The sequence below is a fragment of the Hevea brasiliensis genome, chromosome 16 (assembly GCF_030052815.1).
Source record: "Hevea brasiliensis isolate MT/VB/25A 57/8 chromosome 16, ASM3005281v1, whole genome shotgun sequence".
NCBI classification, from domain to species: domain Eukaryota; kingdom Viridiplantae; phylum Streptophyta; class Magnoliopsida; order Malpighiales; family Euphorbiaceae; genus Hevea; species Hevea brasiliensis.
In genome coordinates, this window is record NC_079508.1 from 47,808,998 (window position 1) to 47,826,960 (window position 17,963).

The window sequence follows — 17,963 nt, forward strand, 5'->3', positions numbered from 1 at the left end:
GTGTTTCCTTAAATTAAATAGAACAGAATATTACTTTTGTTTTGAATATTAAATAAAAAAGAGAAAGAGAATAATATAAAAGAAAATTCATTTCTCAAAGTTTCTTAATTGATTTAAAATATTTTCCTTTAAAGTAGTGTGACATAAAGAAAAATGTAGGAATAAAAATATTATTGATATTAAAATTACTTAGATGCCTTTAGAAATTACAAAAGAAAAGATAAAAAAATATAATAGTATTTTTCCTCTTGTCTTTTAAAGAAAAAATTATATTTTTTAATATTTTAATAATTTATCTAAATAATTAAAAAAATTATTTTATTTTCTTTTTTTATTTACTCTATTAAATTATGATCACTTTTAATAAAGTCTTTATTTTTATATAACTCAAACACACGGTGAAATCCCGAAAAATCAACCTTTGAGCATAATTATGATTACAATCCATAGTTATTAGAAATTAAATTAAGTTTTTAGTTAGGTTGCTACTTGTACACTTAGCCTGTTTAAAAAATATAATTTTATAAAAATTTTATTTAATTAATTTTTTTATTTATCAATTCTCATATTTAAAAATATAATAAATAAAATAATTTAATTTTTTAACTTAAAAATACATATTAAAAGAAATAAAAATTAAATAAAAATAAAAAAATAATGTGAGAATTTAATTATATTCTTTTCTTGCAAGTCAATTTCTTCAAAGGAATGATCACTCATCAATTGCCATGATTATCACATGCCGTGAACACCTTCATGCCTCAAGTAAATTCACAATTGGCTTCCTGAAAAACAGAATTTTCTCACCTTTTTCATAATTGGAATTTTATCAATTCAGGAAGGATTGAAGATGATTTTAAATGCAGTTAAAAGATGAATCTAAAAATTATTTAAAAAGATAAATCTAAAAATTATTTTATTATTTTGAAGCTTTTATAATTAAAAAATATAAATTGAATTTTTAATTAATATTTTTTAAAATTTATGTTTTAAATTGTGTTAATATTTTTAATAATAATGTCAAATAAAATTTAAAATTAATTTTCATAACATGTCTCTAAATTTTATTTTATATTTTATAATAAATTAAAATTAAAATTAAAAGTAAAATATAGGATAGAATTTAACAACATGCTATAAAAATTACTCTAGGTTTGAGGGATGGAAATTGGCATCCAAAGGAGCCTTACACGGTAAAACAATAGTAAAAAATAAATGATTATTAAGAACCACGTGGCACAACCACGTGGGAAGAGATTGAGGTGCGGATGCTATTTCCTTTTATCTTTATAAACAGCCATTAAAGTCCACCTGTCCTTCTTCCCTCAGCAGCTACCACAGATCTTCTCTTCAATAGGGAAATTCACATCCCACTCTCTCACAAACAAACGAACAAACACTTTCTCTTTTATTTCCCTTCTTTCTTCTTCGGCACCAATTGAGGGAAGAGAAAAGAGAAAAAGCTACTCATCCTAACAGTGATCAGAGAGCAAATTAAGCAGAATTAGAGTCAGGTATGTAAGCTTGATCTGCACATTTAATTTTATATATGATTCCGTTATCTTTCATGCTACAGATTCTTGATCTCTTCTAATAAGATCTTCCCATTCTCTCACAAACAAACGAACAAACACTTTCTCTTCTCATTTCCCTTCTTTCTTCTTCGACTCCAATTGAAGGAAGAGAAAAGAGAAAAAGCAACTCATCCTAGCAGTGATCAGAGAGCAAATTAAGCAGAATTAGAGTCAGGTATGTAAGCATGATCTGCACATTTAATTTTATATATGATTCCTTTCTCTTTCATGCTACACTTTCTTGATCCCTTCCAATAAGATTTATCCATGATTATATTTTCATTTTAAGGAAAGGCTTGATCAGTCCATTTCTTGGATAAAGTATATTCTTCATCTGTTCTTTTTCTTTCTTTCTTTCTTAGAATCCTTTTAGTCTTTTGCTGCACAGTGTTTGTTTGGCTAGCTAGGTTTTTTTATTTTTCTTTTTAATATTCAGAGGATGAAGATTTGAATCTGTCAGGTGAACGTTAAACGAAATTAGGCTAATTAACTTTTTTAGTCTAAAACTCTTCATTATGTGACAAAAGTATTTCTTTCCAAGAAAACAGTACGCATATAAAAGAAAAAAGAGAGAGAATCTTCGTCTTTTTATTATGAAAAGGGTTACAAAGAAGATAATTTAGTGGGAGCCAAACCGGGCATAGCAAGTATGGCATGAAATCATCCCAAGAGTAAAGAAAGAAAAAAAAAATAATTAAAAGCTACTTTATTTGAGACCTGATTTGTAGGGAAAACTCGAGATATTTTTAACTCTGCTTTTAAGAATATGTTTTAAAATCTATATATTTTTATTTTTTTTTAAATTAAAAAATATATATATATATATATATACAAGCAATAATTAATTCATCATAAATCATATGTAATCTTTAAAACGACAAGAAATTAAATTAAAAGGAGTCTAAAGAAAAAAAAAATTTACTTGAGAAATGTTACAAATGTGAAGTGATGAGATACAAGATTCAAGTATCACATTAATTAAACTTTTTTTTTTTGTTTTAATTTAGGATAGTGGAATTTCTTTGATTTAAAAAAAAAAAAACAAAATTTAAAGCCAATACAGTAGAGCGTCTCATCCAATACTATAGATTATAAACAAGCCTTAAATCCATGTAAAAACCATGGTCATCTTAACTAATGCACAGACCCCAACCCTGTAAACAGAATCTACGGATCCAAGAGAGAAAAACCTAGCAGAGGCAAGTTGGAATTCGAACCCGCAAACCCATTGAAGAAGCAGATGATGTGCCACTGCCAAAATTCAAGGCACACTCGAAACGACTAGTTGTGCCAGACATCTACCGTCGATAGGGAGAAGAAACAATCTAAAGAACAGATACATCATCTAAGGAAAGAGCCCACGGCAACAACGAAGTTGCATATTCCAATCTACATAGATGCAACATATCATCAGGCTCTGGGAATGGCATAACCTAAAGGAACAGAAAAAAGACAAGGAAGAGAAAGCCCTTGTGGCATCTCATTCTCTTTTAGTTGAAGTGGGGGCGCATCGGTCTATGATTTGTTGCCAAGCACTTGTTCAAGTTCTCTCTTGCTCTGAACTACCTGATGAAACTTGTTCTCCTCGCGATTCAAACGGCTCACGCCTTACCAAAAGGAAACCGTGACTCATCCTCGTCACGCAAAAATGAAGATCTAGTCGACTGTGATAGTTTCCCGGTAGTAATTGCAAACAAATCATAAAACATGGTACAAAACAATACAATAGAAACAAAATAGCCCTGAAGATTCCCTCAATATGTACTGTTGGCTACTCAACCAAAATTATATACAACCTAACTTAACTATAGGGAGAGAAACCCACAAGATTGGCAAGGACAGAGAGGGCCCTTCTCTGCAAGGGACAGAAGCGACCGAGGAAGCGATAACATAAAAAGTTTGGAGCTATAAATGGAAAGGATCTTAGAAGGAGAGAGTTTCCCCCTCTAAAAATTAGAAATAGAATGCGATTTTTAACTTAATTCCCCCTTTCTTTGCTCTCTGGATTTAATCAAACTTTCTCTTACTCAGTTTTAATAAATAATATATATCAATATAAAGACATTTTTATAAATATCCTATTTTTTATATATTAATACTAATGTATATTAGTATACATATATTTTTTTCTATATCACTTAAATTTGCAAAAATACAAAAATGATATTCTGGACCATGTTTGCTGCCTTGTCAAATTGATTTGTTTTTTTCCACTCGATTTTAAGCAAAGATGATCACATGGATGTGACTTAACGTTTGCAATATAGATAAACTTGTTAAGCAAGCCTTGAATTTTTTTTTTCCTATTTTATTTTTTTTAACTTCAAAATCATTGCATTACAAGTACACTGTGCATTTTCCTATTTGAGTTTCAAACGATGAATGAATGAAATTTAAGTTTTTAATTAAATTAACAAATAAAATTACTTAAAATTAATTAAATTTTTTATACACCGATTAAAAATTTTAAATAGTTTTCCATAAATATAGAGATTATTAAAAATTAAAATGATTCATTTTTAAATATATTATAATCATAAATAATTTGAAATTATTTTCCAATATTATTTAAAAATTTCAAAAAATATATATCTACTTTTTGGGTGCTATAATATTTAAAAATAAATTATAAATCTATTTTTGGGGAGAAATAATGGTGTTTAATTTCTTAATGCAATATTCTTTATAATTAAATTCAATTAAAAAACACTTAGCATTATAAATAATCCCATAATAGAACGTAATCGTTAGTATCGTGGAACGGCGACAAAAAGTCAAAACCTTATATGTATATTAGTATATATTTTTTATATATATATCACTTAATAATAATAATAATAATAATAATAATAATAATAATAATAATACAATTAGAAAAATTATCAATAAATTTTAGTTTAAGGAATAGTTTTCAGATTTGTGAGGTTTGGAATCTAAATTAAATTTAATTATATTAAATTTTTAATTTTTTTATTCTTTTACTATTTTTATAAAATTTTGAAATCTTTTTATTATGAATTTAAAAAAAAAAAGAATTTTTTAATATAAAAATAGTAGCTCTTTTAGATCATTGATTCAAGATCATCGATTAATTTTTTTTATGGGAGGAAATTTCCTACTGAATTCAATATAGATCTCAATAAGATAATATTAGAACATTTCACAATAAATATAGCAATATTTAATTATTAAGTTAGTGTAACTGTTGATCGAACAGGGGATGAGACCATGTCAGTCCACCTAATTTACTATTAGACTAGCATAGCATCGTCAGTTAGGAGTGAGTATTCAGTTTAAATTAAATCGAATCGAATCGAATCAAATCGAATTAAATTATTAAAATTAAATTATTATATTTTAGAATCAAACCGAATCAAAATAAATAAAAAATCAAATCGAATTACTCTATTTCAGTTTAGTTCAATTCAAACTCATCAGTTCTCAAATTTTTTTAATTTTTTAAATTATATTTAATTTTTAAATTATTTTATTTGATTTTAACATTAATTTAAATATAATAATCATTAATTAATAAAATTTAATAATTTATATATATAATTATATATAATAATAAATTCTTCATAAAAATAAATTAATTTAAAAATAAAAAAAATATTATTTTATTTAATTCAATTTAAATTGATTTTTTTAAATTGAATATAATTAAAATTTTAAAATATAAAATTTAACTAAATTAAATTATATTAAAAATTAAATTAAATTATTAAAGTTAAAATTATTTAATTTAATTTTTTAAATTTAAATTAAATAATGCTCACCTGTAGCGTGCTAGTTAATGGGTGGCAGTATAGTTTGGCATCTAATAGGACACCGCCATTAATAATGGAGGGAGGTGTCAAAATCTGCAATTATAGCTGTGGAAAATGGCAACAAATATTCGGCCAATAATTATATGTTTAAAGAAAAGCCCTCTTAACTCGATAGAATGATTTTCAAATAAAAATAATAGTATTATAATTATTTTTAAAATTATAAAATTTTGAATGTATATAGTCCATAAGCTTATTGGTAGGATTCATTATGGTTTAATTAAATTCAAAATTAGATTAAAAATTAAAAATTATTCTTTTTTATTTTTAACTCGTGTTAATATTATTTATTAATATTATTTAAATATTTTATAAGATTAAGTTAATTTTTTATTTTATTAATATTTATATCATTTTAAATGATTAAATATTAATTTTAAAAATTTAAATTAATAATTATTCTATTTAAATATTAAAACTTATAAAATAATTTTTAACTATTAATTTTTTAATTTTCTATCAAACACATTAATCATTATCCTTCATCATGATTAAATTAGTGAATTTTTAATTTAATTTAGTTTAAATTTTGATTTAAAAAAAATTATTTTAATCATTGAATGGCTTAAATTATAATTAAAGTAAAATTGAAATAATCTTAAATTAAAATAAAAAATAAATTAAAATCATGGCCAATTGATCTCTCTTTCGGTTAGATTTGATTGGTTCATGAATTGACATTATCCATTTTGATATGAAATTATGAAAATTATTAAATATATTTAATGCATATATATTTTTATTTAGAAAAATATGAATTTTATGTTTTTAAATTTTAATTTTAATTATTTTTATGTAATTATTTAGTTCATTACTTTTAATGTACCAAATATATTCTATAATTTACGTGAAATCAGATTGAAATTGGCATGTAGACCCTGCCTATTGATCATGTCACATGCCCGAAACATGTGATGATTTTAGTGGCCACATGATTACTATTAAAAAAAATAGAAAAATCAGAATTTTTTTTTTGCAAATTTATTATAAAATAATAAAAAATATAATTAAAATTATTTTTATAACCATAAATTTTATAATTTGAATTATAATTAATTATATTTAAAAATATATAAAATAGAACACAAATTATATAAGTAATAATATACTTTATTTAGATTAAAAAAAAAATTACAATAAAAAATAATCCATGACACTGTATTTTTACTCCTTAATTATTAACTCAATAAAAAAGCAAAAAGAAAATTTTTCGGTGATAACATATCAAACGATATATTTCTCTCCTGCCTTTAGGCCTTAGCTTCTAACTTGGGAAATCCGCTTTCAACTTGTTCCCTATTTTACTTTAATTTCTTAATTTTAATTTGTAATTAAAAATTTTTAAATTTTAATTTATAATTAAAAATTTTTAAATTTTAATTTTTTTTTAAATTTATAATTTAGTATAACAAATTTTTAAATTAAATAAATAATAAATTACCTTTTTGTTTTATTTTTTTTATACTTAAAAAATATTAACTATTTTAATTACTATTTAAATTTATCGTAAAAATATAAATGTTATTATAGTGATCTATTTTATTAGAAAAAAAATAAGAATTTATTCTTCATAAAAAATGGTTAAAACTATATTTATAGTTGAATTTCATCTTATTAATCATTATTTTACAGTCTTCATGAATAGTTCATCTCTCCCGATACAGTATTATAATATCGTAATCCCTCATAAATTGTAAACCTTACTTTCTCTATTTTTTTCTCTTATTCACGAAGAATATAAATTTTTTAATTTAAAAATCTATTATTGCAAGTTAAACAAATTTTCTATGAAACATAATTCAAATTTAAAAATTTTTTGATAACAAATGAAATTGTGAGATAAAGGTGAAGCAAACGATAAGGAAGGATTATAAAAATTACCCATCAACTTCAAGATTGTGTCCTATGTCACATGTGGTGTCTAGAGGCCTCCCGGAGGATAGTTTTTGATCCCAGACATAACAATTAGGGTTGTAGATTTTCAATTTAAATTAAAAGAACTGAATTAATTTGATTTTTAATTCAATAAATTTAATTTGATTTAAAATTTTATTAATTTTAATTTTTAAAATGATTCATTTAGTTTTTCTCTAATTCAATTTAATTTCAATTGATATTTTATATAAATTTAATTTTTTAATTTTTAATCTCGATTTAATTCACAATCAAATTAACCAAATGCTCTTTTCAAGTAACAAGGTTACTATTTTATTTATTTATTTTATTTATTTGGAGGAATAAGGTTTTTTTCTTTGAAAATTGGAAAATAAGTAATTACATGGGATGGGATCCATGTGATAGTAGTATGCAACATTTGCTTTGCCTTTTGTCTTTAACGAGTCTCTCTTACGTTACATGCGCAGCATAGGCCCATGTGTGGCCCAATTGAATTTGTAGAAAAAAAAAAATAAACAAGGCAAATATTACCCATGAATTTTTGTTTATAAACTATTAGAGTAATTTTTAAAATTATAAGATTTTAACTTTTAAATTTAATAGAGTGAAATTGCAAAAGAAAATCATTTAAATTACATAATACATGAATATATGAAAAATTTTATTATGTATCGATAATTTCATATAGAAAAATATATATGAAATGATAAATTAATTAAAAAATGATAAATATACAATAGTACTCATTTAGAGTTTGATTTTTTTTTTATTAGTCTATAAATTTATTTAGGTCCGATTCATTACAACACTATCTCAAGATATAACATGCTTTGATATTATGTGAAATTTATTTTGACCAAAAATAAATAGATGACTAATGATATCAATCTTTATATTAAACTTGAGATTATTTCCATCAAAATAGTTTAAACCAATCTAGCTTAATTTTTCCTTATTTTATATTTTCATAACTTAGTTTTTTTTCTTTACGTGGACACCAACAACAAATATAATAAACTAATGACATTTTATTTGAAAATTTAAAATAAACTGTCCAAAATCCAAGGCAGACACATGGAAATTTTATTCAATGAGGATGATAGAACGTGAAGATGAAGCCAATAGATGAAAGAAACAATGAAATTACAGTCACCAAAAGAAAAGAAAACGTAAGTTTGTGGTGATAATTTACAGTGGTGTGGAGGTATTTGGCTTTGTCCTAAATTTGCAACTACTCCAATCCTCATCACCTTCCATTATAGACTATTTTAAGTTTTAACCCTTTCATCATATATGCGTTAAGATCAAGACAGATTTGAGAGAAATCACGTGAAAGAGTTAAAAAACAATTTGACTTCTTGAAGTATAATTAGACATAAGAAAATTATTAGTCATAGAATTTTATATTCATTAAAAAAAATATTTTTCTCAAGCAGTCTAACTAATTTAAAATTATCAATAAAATTATCATAATTCTATTAAGGGACATATATTGTCTTTATGATATGGTGCTGCATGTTATGTTTTGGGTGTCTCAACTTGTGAGATTAATCTTTTGAAATCTCACATTGTTAATAAAGAATGTGTGTATAAAAGATACATAGCCTACTACATCTTAATAAAATTATCCTAATTCTGTTAAGGGATATGTCATTCTGTCTTGTATATGTATTTTTTTTTGGTTAAAATCATATTTTTAATAAAATAAATATATACTTTTACAATTTCAATTTATTGGACTTGATTTATATTACAAAATGACTTCTATATTATGATTAACAAATTAATTAATTATTAGGTTCACGCGTGAAAAACAAATAAAATAATAATAATAAACAGAATGGCTTTTTCTGATTGGAGGAACACTCGTAATAGGTCGGTGCAGAAACGCGTTAGCCGCCGCTCTGATCACTTATCTGAACCCGAAATTGGTTGGTCTGGCCGGTCTGTTGGGCTTCTTCAAACATTCCCAGCAGTCAGCGTTCAGCAAAGCAGTCTTGCAAATTTTTTAAATAAATTTAGTCAATTATATTTTTTTAAGTATTTTTTTTTTCTTTAAAATCAAGTTATAATATTATTCAAAAAATTGAAAATTCCTTTTATTTTTTAAATTCTTAAATTAAAATAAAAATGTATTTTGATATAAAATTAAATTTATAATAGCAATATTTTGTAAATTTATTTTAGGAGTCTTAATTATTAATTATTTTGTAATGTTGCCAAACGCAAGTGTGAAACAGATGGCACAGCGCATCAGTTGCCACGTAAGCTTGCAACTGTAAAAGAAACTGTGCTTCTTCATTAATCTTTCTTAATTACTAAATTATTTAATTATCCACACTGTTAGTTAATTAATCACCATTACTGAGCAAACATAGATTCTTAATCCCACAGGTCAAATCTACATTCTCTCTAATCTCAACAGTTATCCTTCCCTTCCTCCATTTCTGCAACTTCCTTTGATCTCTCTCTCTCTCTCTCTCTCTCTCTCTCTCTCAGCTTCAAAAACCTTTCACTCCATTGTTTCTCCTCTTCTTCTTCCTCCTCCTTTGATTTTTATATGTATTTTAACATTTTCGCGTCATGAAAAATCCACAGACCATGCAGTCTCGCTCAAAGCCCCATGAAGAGGTATTTGTCTCTCCCTTTTTTCACTTTGTTTTTTTGGCTTGGGTTTTGGTTAATTTTGATGTTTGCGTTATGGGGATTAGTTTACTAAGAGAGAAATTGGACAGAGCAAAAGTTGGGCTGAAACATTTTGTTGTTTGGGTTGTTCGTGCCTACAGCTGTTTTGGCCCAGAGTGGTCATGCGTAAATTGCTTAACATCTCCACCAAAGATTCCGATTACAGTGCCGACACTGACTCAGACGACGGTGACAATGATTCTGCTTCTGATACCGAAGGTGGGTAACTTGCTTGCTTGCTCAATCTCTCACATCCCAAGCTATAGTAAATCTTAAAAGCGACAAAAGAAAGGGAAAAAAATGGTGAATTTTTTGGTTCAATTTTTTAGAAGGTTTGTTAATTCTTGCAGAATTTTGTGAGTACGGTGGAGAATCGCGGTTTAGAGGTAATGGAGGAGAGGATGCTCAGCTTGATCCTATCAATGGTACTATTTCTTCATCTTCTTTGTCTTTTCTGCTTCCCCACGTTTTGGGTTTTTATTCATCTTTCAGTTGGACACTTGAAATTTTTAGTTTTATCGCGTAATTTTGAATTTGTTGCAAAAAAGGACGGGTGTTATGAAGCATCTGATTCTTTCAGTTGCAGATACTTTATATTTCAAATCTTGCTATATTATTTTTGATCTGGAATGTGAAAATCTTTATTTTTACGCGTCTGGTGCAAATGACATCTTTATTATTATTATTATTATTATTATTATTATTATTATTATTATTATTATTATTATTATTATTATTTGTTTCGTCCAATATAAGACTTAGGGTTGTAAAAAGAGAGTTCAATAATGATAAATCGTGTTGAATAAGAACCAGCACATTTTGTTGAAAATGGGTGATGAGGACAGCTATATATTGACCAAGTTAGTGGAGTTAGCTGCTAATACATTGCTTGTATTTTATTTATCTAGTTAGAGATTTCTTTAAAACCCTGGCTATCTGTTTTGATTGGCTATTGCCTATTGTCAACATATTGCTTTTTATTATTATTATTATTATTATTATTATTATTATTATTATTATTATTATTATTATTTTAATTTTAATTTTAATTTTAATTATACATATATTTTAGAAAAATAAGTTCTAGTAATGATTTGGTGAACAATTCAGGACCCTGCATGAATACTAAATCATTCCATTGCATCATAATTTGGTGATAAAAGAATTTTCTTTCTTGGTGATGACTCCATTTTATGTGTCAGATTGGCTTTCCAAATAACACTTAGTAATTAGAATAAATATATAATATTAAAGATCAAGTGATTCCTACTTCAAATTTAACCATTCTTAGCTGCTTTAACGTTTTAATTTTTTATTTTTTAAGGCTGCTTTAGAGGTGAAGCTGTTTGATCAGAAGTTTCGTCATATTGTATTGCTCCTTTAGCTGTTGTATTGCTCCTCTAGGCTTTAGCTGAACTATCTCGTCTGATTTTTGGGTTTCAGATGCTCTTCCAAGATTAAGGAGACGAAAATCAGAAACTTTTAGGACACAGTATATAAACACAAAGGAACTCAGGTTTGGTGCTCTTGACAATTGACATGTGTACATTCTAGTGGAATACTTGTATTGGTTCAAAGATTGTAGTTTTATTAGATTTTGTTGGCTGAACTCTTCTTCTTCTCTCTCTCTCCCCTTTTTTTTTTTTTTTTGTCTTCGCCTTTCCTTTATCGATAAGTTTGTTTTCTTAAAGCCCCTCACAACCCACTCAACCAGATCTCACTTACTAAATAGTTGAAATATTCAAACTTTTCTCCTGTAGAATATGCATTGGTACATGGAATGTTGGAGGAAAACTACCACCTGATGATCTAGATATTGATGAGTGGATTGATATTGATGAACCTGCTGACATCTATGTTTTTGGGTAAGTGTCATTAATTTTTGTTCTGAATTCTTGTGGCGTGAAACTTACATCTATAACTGAAATTCTGTTAGTCATACCATCAAGCATTAATTTTATCCAATATGTTGGGGAAGATGGACTTGGTGTTTTATCTACTTGACATGACTCCAGCAATCTTATTTTTTATTGCCCTAACTTTATATAATGCATTTGATTGTTTCTTTTTAAACGTATAATCTGTATTCCTAGTTTTGTTAGTTTACTTCATTTTGGAAACTGTCTTTGTTGGTTTAAATCTGTTGTGCATGCAAAGAGAGTTCATTTGAGAAACATTATAAATGCTTTCACTTTTACAGTCTTCAGGAGATTGTGCCATTGAATGCTGGGAATATATTTGGTGCTGAAGATAACCGCCCAGTTCCAAAGTGGGAAAACATTATTCGTGATGCACTGAATAGAATTCGACCAACAAAGACCAAAGTTAAATGCTATACTGATCCCCCATCTCCATCAAAATTTAAGCCATCTGATGATGTGCCAGATATAGAAGAGATATTACTTGAAAGTGATAGTGATATTGGTGAGGAAATTCATCCATTGGATCAAGATGAAGATAGTCCGGACATGGGTGACATGGATGTTAATTCTGGATTAGCATCGGATAATAGTGGTAAATTAGGTGTCCCAGTAGAAGAGAATTTACAGAGGCAATTTTCTTCTCCAAAGAAATTAAGTAGGCTAAATTGTTTGCGGACAGAAGATTCTGCTGGAGATGTAGAAGTAGCGGCAGGTCAAAACAACCGCAAGTTAACCAAAATGCTTAGTGGCACTGAAAGGATTGGTTTGAGCTGGCCAGAGCCCCCATTAGACTTGTTATCTCAGCATGTTTTACAGAGACCAAATTCCTTTAAAGCAGTTAAATCTTTTAAAGCAAGCAAGTCTTTTGGAGCATATAATTCTTTCAAGTTACTCACAAATGAAATGCAATCGGACATAGCGTTTCTTGCAGAACTTGACCTTGAAGCTCTCATGAAACGCAAAAGAAGATCATCATATGTAAGGATAGTAAGTAAGCAGATGGTTGGAATTTTCCTCACAATTTGGGTTCGTAGGAGCTTGCGAAAGTACATTCAGAACTTGAAAGTGTCGACCGTTGGCGTTGGGGTCATGGGCTACATTGGTAACAAGGTATGTTCCATAGATTTTTAAGATAGTTTTTGAATGTTTTGATTTTTTTTTAATCTTTTTAACATTTGTTTTTTTGATTTTTAATCTTCCATTTGACTTATTTTGCAACCTACTTTCAATAACTTGTATAAAGCATATATTAGTATGTATGTAAAACCTAATAATATTTAGTGGGTGAAAGGTTCTTGCATTTTTAAAATTGAATTTACTTTCATTGTAGAGTATTTACCAAGAATAATTTTACTTTCTGAGAATGTGCTAGACATCAACTTCATAGAATACAGAAACTAGCTGATGCATACATTCAGAGCAATTTTGAATATTCTTGGTAGAACTTGTGATAGAAGGTTTGCATTCATTTCTTTTAGAAATAACCTGCTGAAATACAATCGCCTGAGATCTGTCTTGTTTATGCAAAGAAGAAATGCTCGGTGCGACTCACAAGGTACTGTCCGCTCTGGTGGAGTTCAATCCCTTCGCCCTGCAGAGCTAGGATTCGAACCCTTATCACCTCACGGGTTTGCTTCGCCTCTTACCAATTGAGCTGCAGCTCAATTGGTAAGAGGCGAAGCAAACCCGTGAGGTGATAAGGGTTCGAATCCTAGCTCTGCAGGGCGAAGGGATTGAACTCCACCAGAGCGGACAGTACCTTGTGAGTCGCACCGCCGGCCTCTAGGGGGGTACGCCGGCAAGATGGCCACCCAGAGAGGGGCTTGAGCTGGGGCCCGATTTTGCTTCCTATTCCTCATATTTGATGTCATGCACATAGAAATTATTAACTAAATTTTAATTAGTAATGTTATCTATGATGTTTTATTTTTGAAATTTATGGAAATTCTTCAAACAGTAAGAATATTCTTTACTCTTCCAGGGATCGATATCAGTCAGTATGTCTATATATCAGACTCTTTTCTGTTTTATATGCACTCACCTGACATCAGGTGAAAAAGATGGAGATGAACTCAAAAGAAATGCTGATGTGCATGAAATACATAGGAGAACTCTATTCCATGCCAATTCTGGTATTGGTCTTCCAAAACGCATCCTTGATCATGAGTGAGTATACAACATCTTAATAAGACATGAAGAATAGGTTTCTTATCAGCTGTTCCAACGTCTGATATCTGCATACAGTTAAAATTGCTCTATTCTGCTTTTATGAATTTCTGTTAAATTTATTATTTAACTTACAATCCTCTTTAATACTTAAATAACTGTGAGAAGAAATAAAGTATCTTGTCATTGACAGTAGTTCAAAGCTAGTAGGTCTGTCATTTATGATAATGTGTAAACATGTAGGATTCCTTTCCATTTCAGGATTTTTTTTTTGTGCACTTCTTTTTCTTTCTTTTCTTTTCTCTCTCTCTCTCTTTCTTTTGAAAGAGGGTTTGGTAAGATGGCATATGAATTTAGCATGTTAAAGTTCCACAAGTAAATCTCTTTCGTGTTTGTGGATGTTAATTTGGAGAAATTAATTAAGTGGAGATGAATTCTGGCCTCAGATATCAAAGGGAATGATTAGCATTTTATCTCATATCATACACTGGGAAGAACAGTGCAGGGGGTCATTTTGCTGGTGAATATCATCTCCATAGCCTGTAGAGGTTGTAAAATACCCAAAAATGTTTCCGATAACTTTTGCATAAGAAATAGAGAATAAATTTTGCAAATAGAATGGTATTTTGATTTAGAAATCAAAATACTATGCATATTTTCTAGGCTATTGCTATAAAGAAAATTTAAAAATGAAATTGCTTGATATAATCTTGTCTGATGACTTGTTATTCCTGTGATGTTATATATGGTACTGAAAATGATTTTTCTAAAAAGGCATACTTCATAAAAGAATCTTAAAAATTCATACTTTGTCATTGTCATTGACAAAAGAAACACTTAACGCATACTTCTGAATGAGAAGTAATCTTTGAAACTCATCTTTCTGCTAGAAGTTTGGAAAGAAATTGGATATTGTGACTGTAGACTCAGTCAAATGCTTACTAGGTATTTATTTGTTGATTCATTTTTTAGATGTTGCATCACACTTTGTGGTGCAGCATGTATATCTTCATAGAAGGAGCAGGTGGGGGTGGAGAATCCAGGTAAATTGGCAAAATTTTGTTGCTTATGAGAAGACAACAAATAAGAAGAATAAAGGGAAGGTACTTCTGAAGTTCTGATGCTTTGGCAAAGGCCTTCCCATCTTCTTCTTTTGTATATGAGTTTGCAATTTCTACCATTAGCCTGACCTTTTGAATTATGGTTTAGAAAAGAAGCATGCTGTATATTCCCAAGGTACTGTTATGCCTGAAATTCAGGCATATCCGCATAACACCAAAGAAGAGAAATAATTATCATAAAAAATTTATGCTTTTTATTAAAAAAATTGTTCATGTTTGTGTTTTTGATGAACTTCAAATTTGGTACTAATTTATTAATTCTTATTAATACTCTATATTTTCTGCAGAAGAATTATTTTGCTGGGTGATTTGAACTATCGGATCAACTTGTCATATGAGAAAACACGAGAACTAATCTCCCGAAAGGAGTGGTCCAAGTTAGAGGAGAGGGATCAGGTAGAATTGCAATTTATCGTTTGTGATAAACTTTAGATGATTGCGGCATTGTTCACAGTCAGTACCAGGCTTTGCATGCTATTATCAATTACTAGTACTAGGCTAAGGCTATCTTTGTGTTTGCGTGCATGTGTATTGCAGAAGTGGTTGGCTTGGATTCATTTTCACTTTGAGCTATTATTTTGGAATAATTTTCTTTATTAATGCTGCAATTTTCTAGAGTCTCAAAAAAATAGGTTAAAAGTAAAGCAGATACAATGCCAACTAGTAGATAAAATGCCAACTAACCATTAAATTCATTAATATCTATGGCAGCTTGTACGAGAACTAAGAAAGGGTCGTGCATTTGATGGATGGACTGAGGGTACATTAAATTTTCCACCAACATATAAGTATGAAATAAATTCAGACAATTATTATGGAGAGGATTCTAAAGCTGGGAGGCGTGTTCCAGCATGGTATGCTTCTGCTTGATTTTGAGTTGTATAGCAGTTGCTCCTCTATCTTTTTCTTTTGTTTATCATACAGTTAATGGATTATCTTATAACTGCAATTTTTCTTCTTCTTCTTCTTCTTCTACTTTTTTTTTAAAGATTTTCTTCTGTTGAAATAAGAACTTTACCTGAATCTGTATTTAGTATTTCTTGGTTACTGTGTTTTCTTCCTTTGTTCGGTTATAGTATGTGAACATACACACATTTATATGGTAACTATGCTTTTTCTTCCTTTGTTTGGTTTTAGCATGCGTACATACACACATCTATATGGTACTGATCAGATTTTTTAAGCAGGTTTAGGTCAGAATTAATCTGTTTTATCACTAAATCTACAATGGTATCTATACTTGTAAAGTAACTTGGTTCATTGAGCAGGTAGTAGTCATCATTTTGATTGCCTTGTTCATTACAATTATCATTACCTATGTCTTTAGATCATACCTTGCATGATTAGTACAGATATCATTGCATGATTATATATTTCTCCAATGAAGGTAATACTTGATACATAAGAGACGCTTCCCAAAACTGAACACGATAGACTGGAGAAAAATGCTTATGTTCATTTTTGAACAATGTATAGTTAAATTTCCAACCCTCATTTGGGGAAAAAAAAAAGAAAAAAAATCTTTTCCCTTCCTATGGTGATTAATAGCACATGCACCTGATTGTTTGATAATCAAATTCTTCTGCAAATTTTCTTTAATTTCTTCTAATCTTCTAGGTGTGATCGCATCCTTTCTTATGGAAAGGGAATGAGGCTACTCAAGTACAGGAGAAAAGAGCTCAAACTTTCTGATCATCGACCTGTTACAGCCACTTATATGGCTGAGGCTGAGGTGTTCTGTCCTAGGAAGCTACAGAGGGCACTCACATACACAGATGCAGAGATTGAAAATGAGGAAGTTCTAGAAGAAACCATTGATGTTGGAATGAGCCAGTTGAGATTCGAGAAGGTGAGCAGTAGCCTATGCATGTGCACCGCATAAATGTGGATGGGTTTGATACTTTACTGCATCTGAAGGGTGTATATATAAAATTCTTAAATCTTATTCTTATCTTGAAAAGAAAAAATGTTTTAAAAATAGTGTCTTATCTATTTTTCCTGGAAGGACAAAATGGCCAACTAATTCCTAAACCCTAACATCAGATACTGACAATTGGGAAAAGGATAAGTTTTATATTATATTATTCATTCATGATCATAACACTAGATGGTTTGTATCATTTCACATAATCATATCTGTTTCTGGTTGGAAAAATAATATTTCGCAGTTAGGGTGAATTAACCATTGCCTGAAAAGAATTATGCTTATATCCAACTGGAGGCGTTCTTATTTGCTTATCTTTCTGACTTGAAGTAGTTTTAATCTGATGCAGGATATTTCTTCATGGGAGCGTTAATGGAGTCAATGTATTATAAAAGGCAAAAAGCTTGAAGTAACTTTGCAATTCTTCACTATATAAGAACTAGATCCATCCTTTTGATTTTGCCATTTTTTTCGCGATATTGTAAATTCCAGTTATTATATTTAGTGTGTTAACTTGAGGGGTTTGTCCTATAGGGTTCATAGAAAGATTTAAGATAGAAAGTGTGGTGGGTCTTTACGTGTGCATCAAAGAAGGTAATGTGTATTTAGAGAACAATCCTTGAGGTGTGCAGCACTCTCCAGTCTCATGGATCATTAATGTTGATGTAAAAAAATAATAATAACAATTAATGCATGTGTTTAGTGAGTTGGTGCTGCTATGTTGGCTTTATTTATTTACCACCTTTATCCTAACAAATGAACATATATGCAAATTTCTCCTGTTCTTAACAATTAGCATCCCCCCTCCCTCAATGTGTGTGCATGCACGCGCACGTACACTTGTG

At 28.7% G+C, this 17,963-nt stretch overlaps 1 protein-coding gene across 9 annotated transcripts; it reads left to right on the forward strand.

The window, feature by feature from the left end:
- Positions 1-1,315: 1,315 nt before the first annotated feature.
- On the forward strand, positions 1,316-17,837 carry LOC110651848 (type IV inositol polyphosphate 5-phosphatase 3). 9 transcript variants are annotated; one of them, XM_058137491.1, is made up of 12 exons: positions 1,316-1,514; positions 1,680-1,749; positions 9,899-9,931; positions 10,012-10,204; positions 10,336-10,410; positions 11,429-11,501; positions 11,746-11,850; positions 12,186-13,017; positions 13,889-14,073; positions 15,482-15,590; positions 15,906-16,048; positions 16,812-17,091. In XM_058137491.1, exons 3-12 carry the CDS (start codon positions 9,902-9,904, stop codon positions 17,074-17,076), a joined length of 2,010 nt encoding a protein of 669 aa, XP_057993474.1. In that variant the 5' UTR covers positions 1,316-1,514; positions 1,680-1,749; positions 9,899-9,901; the 3' UTR covers positions 17,077-17,091. The 9 variants fall into 9 exon arrangements, with proteins under 9 accessions (XP_057993474.1, XP_057993477.1, XP_057993478.1 ...); XM_058137494.1 differs by having other exon boundaries at positions 10,087-10,204; XM_058137495.1 differs by lacking the exon at positions 9,899-9,931 and having other exon boundaries at positions 10,087-10,204.
- The last annotated feature ends 126 nt before the right edge of the window (positions 17,838-17,963 follow it).